Source organism: Vidua chalybeata, chromosome 20 (assembly GCF_026979565.1).
Source record: "Vidua chalybeata isolate OUT-0048 chromosome 20, bVidCha1 merged haplotype, whole genome shotgun sequence".
NCBI classification, from domain to species: Eukaryota; Metazoa; Chordata; class Aves; order Passeriformes; family Viduidae; genus Vidua; species Vidua chalybeata.
The window spans coordinates 950,627-968,020 of NC_071549.1; the positions used below are offsets into that span (position 1 = coordinate 950,627).

Consider the following 17,394-nt stretch of genomic DNA (forward strand, 5'->3'; position numbering starts at 1 on the left):
AGGAGCCAGGTCCTCGGGGCAGGAATGGGCTTCCCTTGCTTCCCACAGCACCAGCAGCCACTCTGGCACAGGCTCTGGGCAATCCACTTGTGCTCAGTCAGCTCCATTACAGCCGAAAGTCAGCCCTGGGGCCAGCACAGGCAGGAGCTGGAGCTTCTGGAGGAGCCCAGAGGAGGCTCCAGGATGAGCAGAGGGATGGAGCAGCTCTGCTGGGAGGAAAGGCTGGGAGAGCTGGGAATGTTCACCTGGACAGGAGAAGCTTTGGGGTCACCTAACTGTGGCCTCACAGGACCTGAAGGAGCTACAGGAAAGATGGAGAGAGACTTTGGACAGGGGATGGAGGGACAGGACACAGGGAATGGCTTCCCATTGCCAGAGGGCAGGGATGGGTGGGATACTGGGAAGGAATTGTTCCCTGGCAGGGTGGGCAGGCCCTGGCACAGGGTGCCCAGAGCAGCTGTGGCTGCCCCTGCATCCCTGGCAGTGCCCAAGGCCAGGCTGGACACTGGGGCTTGGAGCAGCAGTGGGAGGTGTCCCTGCCATGCCAGGGGTGGCACTGGATGGGATTTAAGGTCCTTTCCAACCCATTCCATGATTCTGTGAACTCCATAGAGTGCCCAGCACAACTGCTCTGGATTCATCCTGGCAGAACCAGGAAGAGCTGGGATTCTTTTCAAAGGCTTCTGCATTTCAAGGTACTTGGCCAGAGCTCTGTGGATTAGGCTGCTCAAAGCACCCTTATTAAGCAGGTAATTAAGAGGCAGAATCGTTGCTGTTCCTGCCACAGGGAGGTTGGGGAGAGAGCTCTGGGTGAACAATTGGATCCTTTCCTTTTTAATTCTTGATGTCTTAATAAGTGTCTTCATGTATTACTGCAAAGCAGAACGTGACCGCCCTCATCAACTCCACATGGGTTTTAAGTGCTATCAGCTGTTAATTAACTCCAGTTTGAAGAAGTTGGGGAAGTTGAAAGCTGCTTTCCTTCGGTGTGCTGGAAGCTGATTCCCATTGATTTGTGCTGGGAATTAATCAGCCAGCCAAGCACTCACTTATTCCATTTGCCTCTGCGCTTTCTTTGCTTGTAAATGATACCTTTGTAGTTTGCTGAGAGCATGAATCATGTTGGAGCTTCTGAAGAAGTTCCCCCCTCTACACTCATACATTTTTCATGCTGCTCAAATCATAATCTGGATAATGAGTGTGGAGAGAATATTGCTGTGTGTCTCCAGCTGAACTTTGGGGATCCAAACCCCTGATTTGCGTGGCTGGCTGCTCTGATATAACACTGACTAATAGAGAACAAACATGTTTAAACTCTGGGTTCAGACTTACAGAGCTGAAAAAGCCTGAATGTACATTCCTGGTGAGCACTCCCTGGCTTGTGGCCTGTCAGTCTTCCTCCAGGCTGGCTCTGAGTTACGGTGCCTGGGCAGATTAATGGGGGCAGTCCCTCATAAATTTATGGGTGAGAAAGTAATTGCTTCCAAAACCTGTACAGCTCCCAATTAGCAGCAGGCTGTTGCCCCTGCAGCCCTGTGTGTGCACTGTGCTCTGGTTGAAAGTGTTGACAAAGATTTGTCTGCACATTCTATGTCCAGGGAAGTGCAGGTAAATCAGGAATTGGGAGCATGGTGGCAGCTGGAGCAGGTGCCATGCCCATGCCACACATGAACCTGGATGCAAATTCCATTTAAAGAGGTCAAAGTGTTCTTCCCAGGGGGAAAACCACAAGCAAGCCAGACATAACATCCGTAAAACTGTGTTGAAAAGGATGGGATTTTGTAACTGCAACAAAGGAGCTCAGCCCAAGAGCAGAGGGGCTGGAACTGCCCAGAGAGGGGGGCAGAGGGGCTGAGTGATGTCTGTAGGAAAAGCCCTTTGTTCTCTTTGCCCTTTGGGTACCAGGATTGTGACCAGCCCTGGGATCTGGTGTGTGATCTCCTCTCAGGGATGGCAGATGAATTGCTGGGAAATTGTCAGTGAATTATTTGATTGGGAGGAATTGATGTGGATCATGATCCTGGGGAAGGAAGGAAGGGAGGAAGGAAGGGAGGGAGGAAGGAAGGAAAAAATGAAATAAGAGGAAAAAGGAAAAGCAAATTTGAGGTCATGGCTGAGACTAAATCAGTAATTTAGGTGGTTCAGGTGATCACATCTCCAAATTAGGAGTAGCTGGTCCCTGAATGGTGAGGCTGGATAAGGCAGGCCTGGACGTGGCACTCAGTGCTCCCAGCTGGGTGGCACAGTGAGGACTGGTCACAGGCTGGATTCGGTGATCCTGGAGGACTTTTCCAGCCTCAGGAATTCTGGATTCAGAGGCTGAAGGGGGTGGATGGGCTGGGGGAGAGCTGGAGCTGTTCCACTCCCTGAACAGACCCCCAGAGCAGCAGTGCTCGTGTCCTGGCTCTGTGTGGGGACAGAGGGACACAAGTCCTCCTCCAGGCTCTCTATCCATGTGGGCAGGGGGTTGGGGAGGGAGCTGGAGCTGGAGCCTCTTTCTCTGACACCCCAGGATCGGCAGGGGAGGTGTCCTTGAATGATGTCACCTCTCAGGGTCAGTTCTGGGGGTGCCCCCATGACCCAGAAGCTGCTTCCCAAAGCTCCAGTGCTCCCACCAGGGAGGGACTGAGCTTTGTGTCAGTCTCTGCTGTGCCAGGGATGCTCCCAGTGCCTGTCACCTCCGTGGGCACGGGATGGCTACGGCCCACCCAGGGATCTGCTGGGTTTGGGTACAGGTACTGGAGGGCAGAGCAGGAATCACAGCCTGGGCTTGGAAGGAAGAGGCCCAGAGCTCATTCCCTCTGTGGTACATGGACAGGATCTCTGGGAATGTCCCACTGACATGGCTTTGGTTGCCCATGAGACTCTTCCAGACTTGTCATGTTCCCAAGCCCAGTGACCTTCTCCAAGGTCCCTTGGTCGCTCGAGAGCATCCTGCTTTTTCCTGTTAAAGCAGTGTTCCAGCATCAAGCCCAGCCTGTCACTGCTGGGGACACCTGGCACGGTGCTTTGGGGTTGTGTCACTGCAGGAGGGACCCATTTTGATGCCATCTCCGGGTCTGTGACCTTGCCATGGGATTGGGTGTGAGGGGGCAGAGCCAGCGGCCGCAGGTTTTGCTGTGGCTGGCACTGCCAGGGCCGGGGGTGCTGAGCTGACTGTCCTGTTTCCCTGTGTCCCCAGGGTGTGACCTACTGTGGGGAGAGCTCTGCCAGCAGCCTGACCATGGCCAACGTGCCGTGGCACGGGGAGGTGGTGAGCTTCGTGCAGGAGCTGGCGCGGCTGCTCCCGGACTATGGCATCGCCTGCGAGCATGAGCACTCCAACTGCCTGCTGCTGGCCCACAGCAAGGTGAGCCTGCCTGGGGAGGGCACAACCGCCTTCTTTGCTTCTAACAGCCTTCTTCTCCACAGTTAGCCCGAACTGTTTAGGCTGGAAAAGCCCTCGGGGGTCTTTATGTCCAGCCCAGCAGTGCCAAGACCACCACTGCCCCATGTCCCCAAGTGCCATATGCACACCTGTGTTAAACCCCTCCAGGGCTGGGGCTCCACCCCTGCCCATTGTCACTGCAGTCAGGTAATAATTAGCATTGCCTCCATGATTCACAGAAGGCTGATTAATTGCTTTATTATATTCTTACTAAGAAACCCATTGCTTTTATACACAGTTACAATACAGCTGGATTTGATTGGTCCTTCAATCAAAACACATCACCATTGGCCAATTAAGAAACCATCCTTTGGTAAACAAATCTCGTAACATATTCCACATGTTCACAACAACAGGTGCAGCAAGTTAAGATAAGAATGGTTTCTCATTCTTTTCTCTGATCTTCTCACAAACTTTTCCCAGAAGGGCCTGGAAAAGTTGTGTTTCTCTCTGTGGCCAGAGAGCTGCTGCCACAGTCCATTCCAAAGCTTCCCAAGACCCTCCAGTCACTAGCCAGGAGAATCCATGGTGTGCCTAGGATACCAGCCCTTCACACCCCTGGATTCCACTCTGACCCAAGGGATGCTCTGTTATTTTCCTGCTGTTCTGAGCCACCTCTCCAGAGGCAGAATCACCACATTTGAATCAGAGAACCACAGAATCATTTGGGTTGGAAAAGCCCAACCACTCCCCCAGCACTGCCAAGGCCACCACTGCCCCATGTCCCCAAGTGCCACATCCACAGGGCTGTTAAACCCTCCAGGGGTGGCGACTCCACCACTGCCCTAGGCAGCTGTGCCAGGGCTGGACAACAAATTCCAGGAAGGAATTTCCCCAAAATCCACCCTGATCCTCCCCTGGCCCAGCCTGAGGCCGTTCCCTCTCCTCCTGTCCCTGTTCCCTGGAGCAGAGCCCGACCCCCCCGGCTGTCCCCTCCTGTCAGGAGTTGTGCAGAGCCACAAGGGCCCCCCTGAGCCTCCTTTTCTCCAGGCTGAGCCCCTTTCCAGCTGCCTCAGCTGCTCCTGGGGCTCCAGCCTCTTCCCAGCTCCCTTCCCTGCCCTGGACATGCTCCAGCCCCTCAGGGTCTGCATTGTCATGACAGCTTCTCTGAGCAACCTCTGCCAGGGCCTCACCATCCTCATGGTAAAAAATTTTATCTTATATCCAATGGAAATCGACCCTGCTGCTGTTTAAATCCATCAGCCCTTAGAGTAGGTCCTGCTGGAAAGGTTTGTCACCATCTCCCCTTCAAGTACTGGAAAGGAAATGAAATGAAATACAAGTGAAATGCCAGAAAATATGTTTAAAGGATGCAGGAAATAAAAAATAATGAGTACATATTTGCTTTCTGAGTTTCAGAAAAGATTAATCGAAGGACAGCAGAAAAAGATAATAATGTGCTAGCTGAGGATCTGATGAAATTGTAGATTCCTGGAATGCTTTGGGTTGGAAGGACCTCAAAGCCCATCCTATTCCATGGCAGAGACACCTCCCACTGTCCAGGCTGCTCCCAGCCCCAGTGTCCAGCCTGGCCTTGGGCACTGCCAGGGATCCAGGGGCAGCCACAGCTGCTCTGGGCACCCTGTGCCAGGGCCTGCCCACCCTCCCAGGGAGGAATTTCTCCTGAATATCCAATCTAAACCTACTTTGGAATCTGCAAAGAAAGCAGCTGGGAAGGAGCAGAGAAAACCAGGACACCTGGCATTGGTTGTGTTTGATCTCACCTTAAATTGGACTTATTTACAGCCTCACTCCTGGCTGTTGCCACTGGCAACTGTTCCTGAGAAAGCAAAATCTCCTTTTGCATTGTAAGGTCCAGGAAAACAAACAAACAGATTGCAGAAACCTTCTTGAGGCAGAATTTAAGTAACACCATTAGCAAAGAGAATAAATTGGTACCTGTCCAGGCGGAATTCAACAGCTGCTTCTACTTCCACAGCCATTAGCAAAGGGTGTCTGTGGGAAACAATCTGTCCTCAGTGCTAAAATAGCTAATAAAAAATAAATTTATTTCCATTAGGGTTTAATTTTTGGGTTTCAGGCTCTAGTGGAGAATATAATCTGTCAGTGCCTATTATCTGCAGGAAAACCTGTGCTCTGGGATTGATCAAAGTGGAGTGAGTAATTGCAAAATCAAAGGGGTCTTTAAAAAATTAAGGAGTTGCAGGAAGAGTGTAATAAAAATCATTAAGAAATGTGATTTATCTCACTCTGTTTTCCTAGGTCTGAGTTTGGAGGTGTTCAAACAATGCTCCTGATAAGTTTAATGCTGCCATTGAATGCCAGCCTGTAGGAAAGAGTCTGGGAGTGTCAGGAATAATTCATCCTGCAGCTGCTGCCTGGGATGGATGGGACTCGTTGATTGGCACCTGCTTGTGATGAGTAACAGTTCAGGGCTTGAGCTCTGAAGTCTCTTAGGGGCAGGGATTTAGGGAGAAAAGGGTTTTAAGGACAGCAAACTGCAGATTTTGTGTCTGGTGTTACTTTCTCTCTCTGGAGGTCACGGGATGGCGCTGAGATGGGAACTGGGGCACCTGGGGGCCTTCAGGGTCCTAAAAACCTCCCGTTCAGCCTCCAGGTCTCTCCCCACACACACATCCCTTTTCCCTCCTGGCCAGCAGCGGGTTCTGCCCTCTGGGAGTTCAGCTACAGGGGAGGTGCTCCTGGGAACCCTCAGCACTCAGGGGATGATGGGTCCCACCTGAACCTCAGAGAGCTTTGGATCCCAGGGGAGCTCAAAAAGTCCTAAAAACTGAATCCTCACAGCAAGGTGTTGGATTTCCACTTACCCTTCCCACAGCCCTAAAGATCACACCAGAGAACAACCCCTGTGCCCTGCTCCCCATGCCCTGAGGGTCCACCTGTTACTGGGATTTCCACGGCTTTGGGGCACTGGGTGTCAGCTCCTCAGAGTCCCAGACTGGTTTGAGTGGGGAGGGCCCTTAGAGCCCACCCAGTGCCACCCCTTCCCTGGGCAGGGACCCCTCCCACTGTCCCAGGCTGCTCCAAGCCCCATCCAGCCTGGCCCTGGGCACTGCCAGGGATGGGTGGGTCCTGCTGGAGCCTGAGGGATGAGTGGGGACAGTCAGAGCTGGGTGCAGCCTTCCCTTGGCTGGGAGCTCCTCTTCCCTGCCCTTCCTGCGTCCTTCCTCTGGTTCCCATCTCTCTTTGGGAGTTGCCTGGTGTTTGGGCTCCATCCTCTTTGATTCTCTAGCAACAGTGATAGCTTTCTCCTGAGCCAGGTTTTATGAGCTCTCAGAGAACTTACCACACTTGAGATAGCTCAGCTGCTTCGAATGGCATAAAATTAGCAGCATGGCTTCTGAGGTAGTGTTGGAAACAGAAAAAGCTCTAATAAAAGGCAAAATAACAAAACTCTTACAGAGAAAAACTGAGCAAGAGGTTCTTGCTCTTGCTAAAACACCCCACAGAAGCCATTATTTCCTTTGTTCTCTTCTTTTTCTAGTGAATTACATTGGTGGGACCTTTTGGCCTCTGTCCAATTGGCAGCCCCAGGTCTGAGGTGAAGTCCCAAAGGTCCTATGAGCTGTCTTTTTAGCAAATTGAGGAAAGAAACTTCAGGGCTTTTTTCCTTTTTAAGCAGACAAAGAATAATTTGGTCACTCCGTCAACAGGGGGCACATTCCTACACAACAGTGCTGAATTCTTGAGTAAATCTCTTTGCTTTTGAGTAAATCCCATAAACCATGGTCACAAAAATGGGATTTACAGCATCACTTTGAACTAATGGGCTGAGATACCGACACAGCAGTAATTCTCTAATGGAACAGTTAATTCCAGGGACCTTTTCCAGAGAGAGGCCTGAGGCTGCTGCTGCTGTTCCTGGCTGGGACAGTCAGTGCACCCTCAGGAGGACCAAAAGAGCTCCTGAGAAGGAGGAAGGTGCTGCAGCTGCCTCGCAGGGAGGATTTCTCTGAAGGAAATTCCATATCTTGGTCATTTCTGGACTAAGTCCCTGTGCCCTATGGTGCTGGATTTGCTTTCCATGTGTGTTCCACCCTGTCCTTGTCCCAAAGCACTTCCAGCCCATTTTGTTCATTAACCCTTTCCCCCCTGGAGCAGTTGGTTGTTTTCCAGCCCCCTGGGCCTTTACAGGGGGCCAGTTTCTGGCCAGTTCAGTGGTGCTGCTGCTGCCCTCAGGCAGGGTGAGGCACTGGGATCCCAGAGCTCTGGGGCAGGACAGGAGGGTTCCATGTCCGAGCATCCCTGTGACCCTGGGCTGATTTCCATCTTACTGGGGGATGCACAGCTCAGGGAATGCTCCCAAAATTCTAGTGCCTGCTCTGTCTGGAGATCTCAGCTCACAGGATGACATGAACAGGGTGGGCTCAGCACCCTGCTGCCATCAGCCCTTTATGCTTTAATTAATCTGATAGGCCTGGGATTGGTTGGAAAAGCTCTCCGAGATCATTAAGTCCAACTGTCCACCCAGCAGCACCACCATGTTCCCATGTGTCACATCCACACACCTTTGGGACACTTCCAGGCATGGGGACACCATCCCTGCCCTGGGCAGCTGTGCCAGGCTCTGACCACCCTTTCAGTGAGGAACTTTTCCCTGATATCCAACCTGAAGCTCCCCTGGCACAATTTGTGACTGTTTCCTCTTGTCCTGTCACTTGTTCCTGAGAGAAGGGACCAACAGCCCACAGCAAAGACTGCACAAGCAGAGTGTCCATCCCTGGATCCAGACACTCCCTCATGCTGCAGGTGCAGCTGTGTGCTCCAGCCCTCCCTTGCCTCACCAGCTGGATTCTCTCCCTGTTGGATGTGGTCTGGGGTAGCCTTGTGTTCTCCAGCATGGCAGGGTCATCCACAAAGCCTGGGACAGGCTTTTGGGGACATCCCTTCAGTAAGTTCATTTCCCATACCCAAACACCCTTGTGAGGGTGGGCAGGCCCTGGCACAGGGTGCCCAGAGCAGCTGTGGCTGTTCTTGGATCCCTGACAGTGCCCAAGGCCAGGGTGGACATTGGAGCAGCCTGGGATCATGGACGGTGTCCCTGCCATGCCAGGGGTGGCACTGGATGGGCTCTGAGGTCCCTTCCCACCCAAGCCAATCCAGGATTCTGTGTGGCTGTAGTGCTGGGGGTGTCACAGCACCTCCAGGGCAGGTGTTGGGGACAGGGAACAGCCTGGCCAGAGGTGCCCATCCCTGTCCTTCAGCCACAAAATCATCCCAGCCAGGAGGGACTTGGCCTTTTGCTGCTGGTGTGGGCCCGGGTGGCTCCAGAGCTCGGGGACAGGCACCGAAATGTTCCATGCTGAGCATCCCACGCTGAGCATCCCAGCTATATTTAGGGAGGAAGAGGAAGCACTTCACTCCCAGCTGCACATCCCCTGACAAGGGGTGCATCAGGGACAAAGAGTCCATCACGTTCAGTTCCTTCCTGCCTCTGTCCTTCAGAGAGTAGTAGCTGTCCTTGTGATGCAGCATCCCAGATCCAGGGACAGCATCACAGGGAAAACCAGGCTTGGAGGCAGAGGGTCACAAAGAGATGGAACATCCCGGGATCTGTAGCAGAGCAGGGGATGGCATGGAGCCCAGGTGTGGACAAGGTGATTCCAGGTGTGCAGAAGGTGTCTCAGCAGCCAAGCAGCCTCCTTGGAGCAGCTGTGAGCAGGGAATGGTGGAATTCCCAAAGGTTTTCTCCCTTTCCCTTGTTTGGCTGTGTCAGTGATGAGAAGCAGCTCTCCGTTGTGCTGAAGTTATCTGGCTTCCATCCCTGGGAGTGGGAGCTGCCAAGGTGAAGGCCTGGCTCCGTGGGCAGCTGGGCAGGGATTAAAAACCCCAAATCTGCCATAAGGAACCTTCCCTTGCAACAACACCCCGGGGTCAGGGGGATCAGCACAGAATCCCCTGGGCTGTGGCACTGCTGGGCTCACTTCAGGGCAGTTCAGGCTGTCCCACTCTTTGGGGATCCAGAACAGTGAATGAATTCAATCTCCAGAAAAATGAATTCCACCTCCAGGCATTCCACATGCTGCCTCTGGAGGTGTTCCCTGTACCCTGACACCTCTGATGGCTCCTGAGCACAGGCTGAAGTCACTGAGGGTGGAACTGCAGGGCTGCTTGTTGTTCCCAGCTAAAGCTGATGGGAATTGTGGTGCTCGTAGCTGCTCCCAGATCCTGTCTGCAGAGCTGCTGAGGCATTTAAGGCTTGGTTATTCCCAGGGCTGTGTCCCTGTGCTGGTTTTCCTTCAGCCCCATGGACTGGGATGTGGAGAGGCTCAGCTCTGTGTGCCTGGCATCCCACTGCTTATGGGATCAGAGTCAGGGAATGGTTTGGGTTGGAGGGACCTAAACCCCATCCAGTGCTCCCCCCCTCCATAGCAGGGACACCTCCCACTGTCCCAGGCTGCTCCAAGCCCCAATGTCCAGCCTGGCCTTGGGCACTGCCAGGGATGCAGGGGCAGCCACAGCTGCTCTGGGCACCCTGTGCCAGGGCCTGCCCACCCTCCCAGGGAACAATTCTTGCCCAATCTCCCATCCATCCCTACCCTCCTTCCTCTTAAGGCCATTATTGCCATCTCTTACCTCACCTGCAGCTTAAAAACCAGCTCAATCCCCTCCTAAAGCCTGAGGTTGGGATTATAATCTAAAAGGAGGTGTTTGCAGTTTTTTGCCAAGCACTGTAACCCTGTTCAGTGTAATTTCTCACAATATTTCTTTGTGTTTTGCTGGGTGACTGCAGTTCAGTCACTTCCCCTGTCAAACAAAGGGAGCCTTAAATAATTGTGAGCCTTAATGAGGTGAGAAAGGGGGTCATAATTCTGGGAATTATTTGTTTGTCTTGGAGAGCTGGTGCTGGCAGGTGCTGAGGTGTTCTGTGTTTGGTGGCAGCCTGTGGGAAGGTGCAAAGCTGCTGCTTTATTCCAGGGATGGGCTGTCCTCAGAGGGAAATGGAGGCGTTCAGGATGGAGCCACCCAGATAATTTTCCTTTTGATGCCGTGCCCAGGGAAGTGGCTGCTGGTGGGCACAGGGCTCAGGGCTGGCAGCCACACCTGGAGGGGGATCTCACTCCTGGGTCCCACCTGGGCACGGCATCACCTCTGCTCTGACATCTCCTGCTCCAGCCTCCTCTGCTCCTTCCAGCCCCCCAGCTCCTGCTCCAGTGTCCCCAGTTCCTTCCAGCCCCCCCAGCTCCTGCTCCAGCCTCCCCAGCTCCTTCCAGCCCCCCCAGCTCCTTCCACCCCTCACCTCCTTCCAGCCCCGCAGCTCCTTCCACCCCCAGCTCCTTCCAGGCCAGGGTGGTCCATGGTCCTGGGGAAGGTGGGATGTTCCTGCTCTGGGGGTTGTGAGGGTGAGTGCTGGTGAGTCAGGCACAGAGCAGGATGGACCTGCCCTTCCTAGCTGCTGCTGTGGTTCTGGTGGTTGCAGCAGCTGGGAGAGCCCTGGGCAGGGCTCACGGGTGTCTGCCTGTCCCTCTGACAGCCCAGCTGTGTTTCCCCCAGGGGCGGGTGTGCGTCACAGGGGCATCCTCTGCCTGGGCTGTTCTGGGGTCTGCAGGTGGCTCAGGTCACTCCAGGGACACTCCAAATGGGAGAAGAAAATCCAGGAATGCTGGGGGTTAATGGCCAGGTGTGGCCAGGGTAAAAACTTGAAGAGATGGATTTATTTCAGGATTTATGTATTTTTTCATGTATGTATTCTACGCTGTAAAACCTTTTATAGAAGGGATAAATATCTTCTTTTTTAATACAAGAATATATGTAAAATATAGATTATTTATATGTTTTTGGGTATTTTTGTATAGATACATAAAATGTGTCTATATAAATGCCCTGTAAGGCCCTGGCACAGGGTGCCCAGAGCAGCTGTGGCTGCCCCTGGGTCCCTGGCAGTGCCCAAGGCCAGGCTGGACAGGGCTTGGAGCAGCCTGGGACAGTGGGAGGTGTCCCTGCCATACAGGGTGGAATGGGATGATCATCAAAGTCCCTTCCAACCCAAACCATCCTGGCATTCTCTGAATAAATATATAAATAATATAATAATATAATTTATTTCTTATATATTTATTATAAATAATAACTATAAAAGAATAGGGGTTAGGGTTATATATACTCTTTATGTATTTTCATATTCATCTCTTCCCATATATCCATGGGAATATTCCCATCTCTCAGATTGATGGATCTCACAGTGTCTTGGTGCTGAGTTATTCCAGCAGCTGCCAGAGGGTCCCAAAGAGGAGAATCCCTAGTAGGATCTTTTCCTCAGAGTGTTCCTAATAGACATTACATTTATGGACATTACTGACCTGCAGTGTGTCCGTGTGGGATGAGGGGGCTCCAGTGGGAGCTCTCCCAGCTGAGGGGCACAGACTGCAGGGGTCCCTGGAAACTCTGGAATTTCCATGGATGTGTGAGTGTGGGATTAAAAGTAACCAAACTAAATTAATTAAGGTCAAACTAACTAAACGTGCCCTGTGTGCAGAGATATGCTCCATGTCCTGGGAACAGGGCTGTTCCTGGACTGCCAGGTGTCTGGGATTGAACAGACAGGTGTCTGCTTAAGGAAGGCAGGAGTCTCTCCTGAAATGGAAAATGTAAACCCCCTCCCTCTGAATTATGATGATTTTGAAATTAAGGGGCTCTCAGGCAAAAATATGGGAATAGGAATAGCAGTTCTTTACTAGTAAAATTAAAAATACAAATGCAATAGTACAAAAAAAAAAAACAAAACAGAAAACAAACCCCTGCCAGAGTCAGAGCAGGCCCTGGCAGGCTGTGGGTCAGGGCAGTGGCAGCAGTGCCATTCCATGGGGGCTCAGCCCTCCTGCAGTGCCAGCTGTGCTTCTGCTGGAGCAGGATCCTGGACAAGGCTGGAGTTTTCCTCTGAAGCTCCAGGGCTGCTGTGGATGGGCCTGGGCTCCCTCTGGGAATGCAGTGGGGAAGAAAGCTGCTCCTCTGGGAATGCAGTGGGCAAAGGCTGCTGTGCTGTTCCAAGGGCAGATTGGATCCAGGTAGGAATGCTTGGCTGCTCCCCTGGGCAGAGCCTCTCCCCATGGGATGCTGGAATTTTCTCAGCCGTGCAGGGACACTCAGTGGCCCATGAACAGAAGAGATCTCCTGGAGGGAGGATTGGCTGTGGGAGAGATAAAGAAAAGTGCCCCATGAACAGCAGAGAACTACCCCAGCTCTGACACACAATAGGACACACAGCCCCAGCTGTATCCTGTAACCTAAGTCACCCTGAATGGATTGCAGCTCAGCAAAGAGCAGATTTCATGGAATACCAGGAAAACCAGGCCAAGGGGTCCTGGAGGGAATTCAGAGCTGGGATTCCTGCTCAGGAATGATGATAAAGGGATGCAGGAGTGAGGGGCAGGGAACTCCCTCTGCTTCCTGCTCAGGAGTGCAGGGATTGGGATCTTTGCAGGCTGGGAATGCCAAAAAATTCCCAAAAGTCTCTGTGCACCAAGTGTTTCATTGGTGGCTTTGGGGTTTTGTTTGGTTGGGTTTTGGTTGTTTTTTGTGTGGCATTAGGGTTTGGTTTGGGATTTCTTGTGAGGGTTCTTTTGCATTTATTTGTTTTGTTTTGGGGTTTGGCTTACTTTGGGAAGAGTCTTAGTTGGCTTTGGGTTTGGTTGTGGTTTGTTTTTTTTTTTTTGGTGAGCTTGGGTTGGTTGGGTTTCGGCTTTGAGGTTTTTTTGGTTTGATTTGGGTTTTTTTCTCGGTTTATTTTTTTTTGGGTTTATTTTTTAGGAGGAGGGATTTGGAGGTTTTTTCCTGGTATTTCTTTTAGGTTTGGGGTTTTGTTCCTGTTTTAGGGTGTTTGGTTTTGGGAGTTTGGATTTTGGGGGGGAATTGTGTTGTTTTCTTTTATTTTTGTTTATTGTGATTTTGGGGGGAGCTTTTTGGGTTTTTTTCTATGGTTATTTTTGTTTGGTTTGGAAGGGGCAGGTTTTGTTTGTTCTGGGTTGGGGTTTTTGTTTGTTTGTGGGTTTTTTTGTGGGGCTGGCTCCCCTGCTAGCTGCTAATTGTTATTTTTGGTGTATGGTCTTGAAAACTCTGTGAAAATGGCTGGATTTAACCATTAAATCCTGTGTGTCCCCCAGGGAAAATCCATTTGTTGGATTTGAGGAGTTTGTATCCTTGAATCCTCAATAGGATCCCTCAAGGAGGGAACAGCCTGGGCCAGGGGAGGCTCAGGGTGGACATTGGGAAAATTTCTCACTGAAAGGGCTGTCCAGCCCTGGCACAGCTGCCCAAGGCAGGGTCAGTGTCTCCATCCCTGGAGGGGTTTAACAGCCCTGTGGATGTGGCGCTTGGGGACTTGGAGCAGTGGTGGCCTTGGCAGTGCAGGGAATGGTTGGACTCAGTGAGCCTGGAGGAGTTTTCCAACCCCAGTGTTTGTAGGATTCTCACCAAAGAGGAGCTGTGGCAGCCCCAGAGCTCTGGGCTTTCTCCTGCTCCCCCTGTGCTCCCCAGGGATCCTGGAGGGCAGCACAGCTCCAAGGAGGAGAGTTCTCCATCCAGGATGGAGCCTGTGCTTCCAGCCCTGCACGGATGGGGTCTGCAGGAGCCACCACAGCCTTTTCTTTCTTTTCCTCCTGTTCTGCTCCACTCTCTCCTGTGCTGTTCAGTCCTTCCCTGAAAATCCTCTGGATGTTTGTGGTGCAAGACTGGAGTGAGTGGCTCAGGAGGAGCCTCCTTGTGCCAGCGTGGTTGGCTCTGAAGGAAATACAACATTACCCTTGGTAGGACAAACTAATTGGTTTTAGCTGCCTTCCATTCCTCAGCATTCCCTGTGTCACATCCCAGCCTCTCTCCCACATTTTATCCTGTCAGATGCACCTGGGATTATTTCTCAGCAGTGCTCATATCTGGGGGAATGTAGTGCATAGTCCTTCTGGATTGTCATTAATCTGTGCACATGTTCCCAGCTCCCCCAAACTGCCTCTGCAAATACATTGATAAGAAAAGAAACCTGGAGCGTGGCTCTTCTCCTTCAGGAATGTCGTTGGATTTTGGGAGCAGGAGCTGCTCCTGCTGCAGTGAGAGCAGCTGTGAATCTACTGCCTAAGAGGAGTGATAGAATTGTCCTGGTCAGGGCCACTCCTGGCAGTTCAGGAGCAAAGGGAGGGCTCAGCCAGGCTCTGCAGATGCTTCCAGGGAACGTGGCTCTCTATTTAATCCCACTTTCTGATTGGATATATGGCTATATCCCAGTCTGGATGTATGGATCTATCCTAGTTTGGATACATATCTCAGTTTGGATAGATCCCAGTTTGGATACATGGATATATCCCAGTCTGGATGTGTGGATCTGTCCCAGTTTGGATACATGGATATATCCTAGTTTGGATACATGGATATATCCCAGTTTGGATCTATGGGTCTATCCCAGTCTGGATGTGTGGATTTGTCCCAGTTTGGATACACAGATATATCCCAGTTTGGATACATGGATATATCCCAGTTTGGATCTGTGGGTCTATCCCAGTTTGGATCTATGGGTCTGTCCCAGTCTGGATGTGTGGATCTGTCCCAGTTCGGATACACAGATATATCCCAGTTTGGATACATGGATCTATCCCAGTTTGGATCTATGGGTCTATCCCAGTTTGGATATATGGATATATCCCAGTTTGCATATATGGATCTGTGGGTCTATCCCAGTCTGCATGTATGGATCCATGGATCTCTCCCAGTTTGGCTCGGGGCTCTGTGAGGGACAGGCCCTGTCCCAGGCCAGCCCAGCCCCTGTCCTGGGGCTGCCCCGTTCCAGCCCTGCTGCTGTGCCAGGAAGCGGCGGGGGGGAGGGGGGGGGGGGACGACCACGAGCTGTCCCTGGGTCAGCAGAGAGCCCTGAGGGCCAGTGGTGTCAAGAGGTTAATGAATTGGTAATTAATTCATTGTCCTGAGCCAGCAGGGCAGGGAGGGATCCCAGCCCTGGGGGCACCTCTGGGGTGCTGTGTCCAGCCCTGGATCCTCAGCACAGCAGGGACAGGAGCTCCTGGAGCCAGGCCAGCTCAGGCTGTGAGGATGAGGAGGGCCTGGAGCATCTCTGTGCCCAGGAAAGGCTGAGGGAGCTGGGGCTGCTCAGCCTGGAGAGGAGCCCCAGCTGAGAGGGGCCCTCAGGCCTGGCTGTCCCTGTGTGCAGGGAGGGCAGAGCAGGGCCCAGGCTCTGCTCCGGGGCCCAGCAGTGGCACCAGAGCCACGGGCAGGGCCTGAGCCCAGGAACTGCCCCTGCCCAGGAGGCAGAACTTCTGCCCTGGGCAGTGCCCAGCCCTGAACAGGCTGCCCAGGGAGGGGCTGGAGTCTCCCTGGGCGGGGATACTCCAGAGCCCTGTGCACACAGTGCTGTGCCCTGTGCTCTGGGATGGCCCTGCCTGAGCAGGGAGGTGGCACCAGTGACCCTCGGGGCTCCCTTCCAGCCTGGCCCAGCCTGGGATTTAAAGTTTCCCCTCATTCCTGTGCCTCTTGTATCCCATCATTAATGCCTGCCTGGAGCAGTGCTCCTTGCCCTGGAGGATGTGCTGAATTCCATCGGGGTTTTCCTGGCTGTGCATCCGTGCCACGTCTGTGTGGAGCAGTGGGTGTTGGGACCCTGGGGACTGGAGCTCCAGGAGCCCCAAGGGAAGGCTCCTGAGTCACCCCAGTGCTGGGCAGAGCCCTCAGGGAGGGAGAGTTTCCCTTTGCAGCCAAGCCCAGGGCCAGCTGAAGGAGCTGTGACACTCTGTGATTCCAGCCTAGGGAAGAACCAGGGGAGGGCTCTCGGACATTTTACTTTGTGTAAATGAAGGGCTCCACAGGCAGTGAACAGTTCCCTAAAACACCTGCCCGTGTTAGGCTGGCATCCCAGGCATGTTTAGGGTTGGCTCACCTGATGTATGGATGTTGTGAAACTGCTTTGAGCCCTAAATCTTTTGTTCCCCGTGGCACAATCACAACATTGTTAAATCCAAGCTGTAAATCCCAGCTGGGCAGTTGGGGCTGTTCTTCCCCACTCTGGGTTTGGGATTTATTCCTCAGCAGGAGCCATTTCTCCCCATGACACCCCTGCCCCTCTGGCGCTGTGGTTCCTGGCTGTGCTGTCACTGCACTACAAGTGGTGGCTATTGATTGATCTGCTTTGGAATGGATCCCAGCTTGGTTGTTCTGGTGGGAATGGGGTCACAGAATCATGGAGTGGCTTGGGGTGGGAAGGAACCTCAAAGCCCATCCAGTGCCACTCTTCACCTCCTCACCCCTGGGGGGGAGCTCAGCTCTGCAGAGCCCCGACATCCTCGTTGGGATCAGGATTTTTCCTTTATAGGTGACACGATGTCTCCTCTGCCATTGCTTTCCTGGTGGCCTCACACACGTCCCCACCTTGGCACAAGAAAAATGAGCCTTGGGCACCTTGACTGATGCCAGGACTCCTTCCCAGTGCTGTGATTCTGCAGTGTCCCCTCCTGCCTCCAGCTCCGGCAGGGACGCGCTGTAATTCCATGTGCAGGGATGGAGGAGCATCAGCCACTGCTGACTGCAGAATTTCAGGGGTGTCAGCAGTTTTCCCAACCAAAAAAGCTTTTAGCTCTTGGGCAGAAAGTCAAGTGCCATTTGAAATGCACAGCCATCAAGTTTGGGGGGAGAAAAAAATCCACAATAACCAAGGAGCCGGTCTGTTTTCCCTCTTTTTTTGGATGAAATGCGTAATAAGCTCTTAGCTGAGATAAATCCTAATTGAAGCTTCAGCCAAGGCTGGGGCTAAATGGGCAGAGCAGGTCTGGGAGACAAATGAAGCTCCAGCTTGTCAAAGTGAGCCATTCTTCACATGGAAAGAGGATTTGTGTCATTAAACCTCTTCATCTCCCCCATTCCCAAACACAGCCCTCCTGCCCTGTCCAGAGTCACCCAAATCCATCCCAAATCCATCCCAATTCCCTTGGCATGTGCCTCCTTGGTGCTGCTCCTGGGCTGGGTTGCCCTGGAGCCACATGCTCAGGGTCAGGCTG

The 17,394-nt window shown here is 52.6% G+C and overlaps 1 protein-coding gene across 6 annotated transcripts in view; it reads left to right on the forward strand.

Annotated features, from left to right (window-relative positions):
• LOC128798004 (S-adenosyl-L-methionine-dependent tRNA 4-demethylwyosine synthase TYW1-like) overlaps nucleotides 1–17,394 on the forward strand; it is a 98,483-nt gene that overhangs the window by 79,114 nt on the left and 1,975 nt on the right. For all 6 annotated transcript variants that reach the window (XM_053961096.1, XM_053961101.1, XM_053961098.1 and 3 more), the window contains one exon: nucleotides 3,182–3,349. In XM_053961096.1, the coding sequence (XP_053817071.1) occupies nucleotides 3,182–3,349 (168 nt within the window). The remainder of the gene's footprint in view (nucleotides 1–3,181; nucleotides 3,350–17,394) is intronic.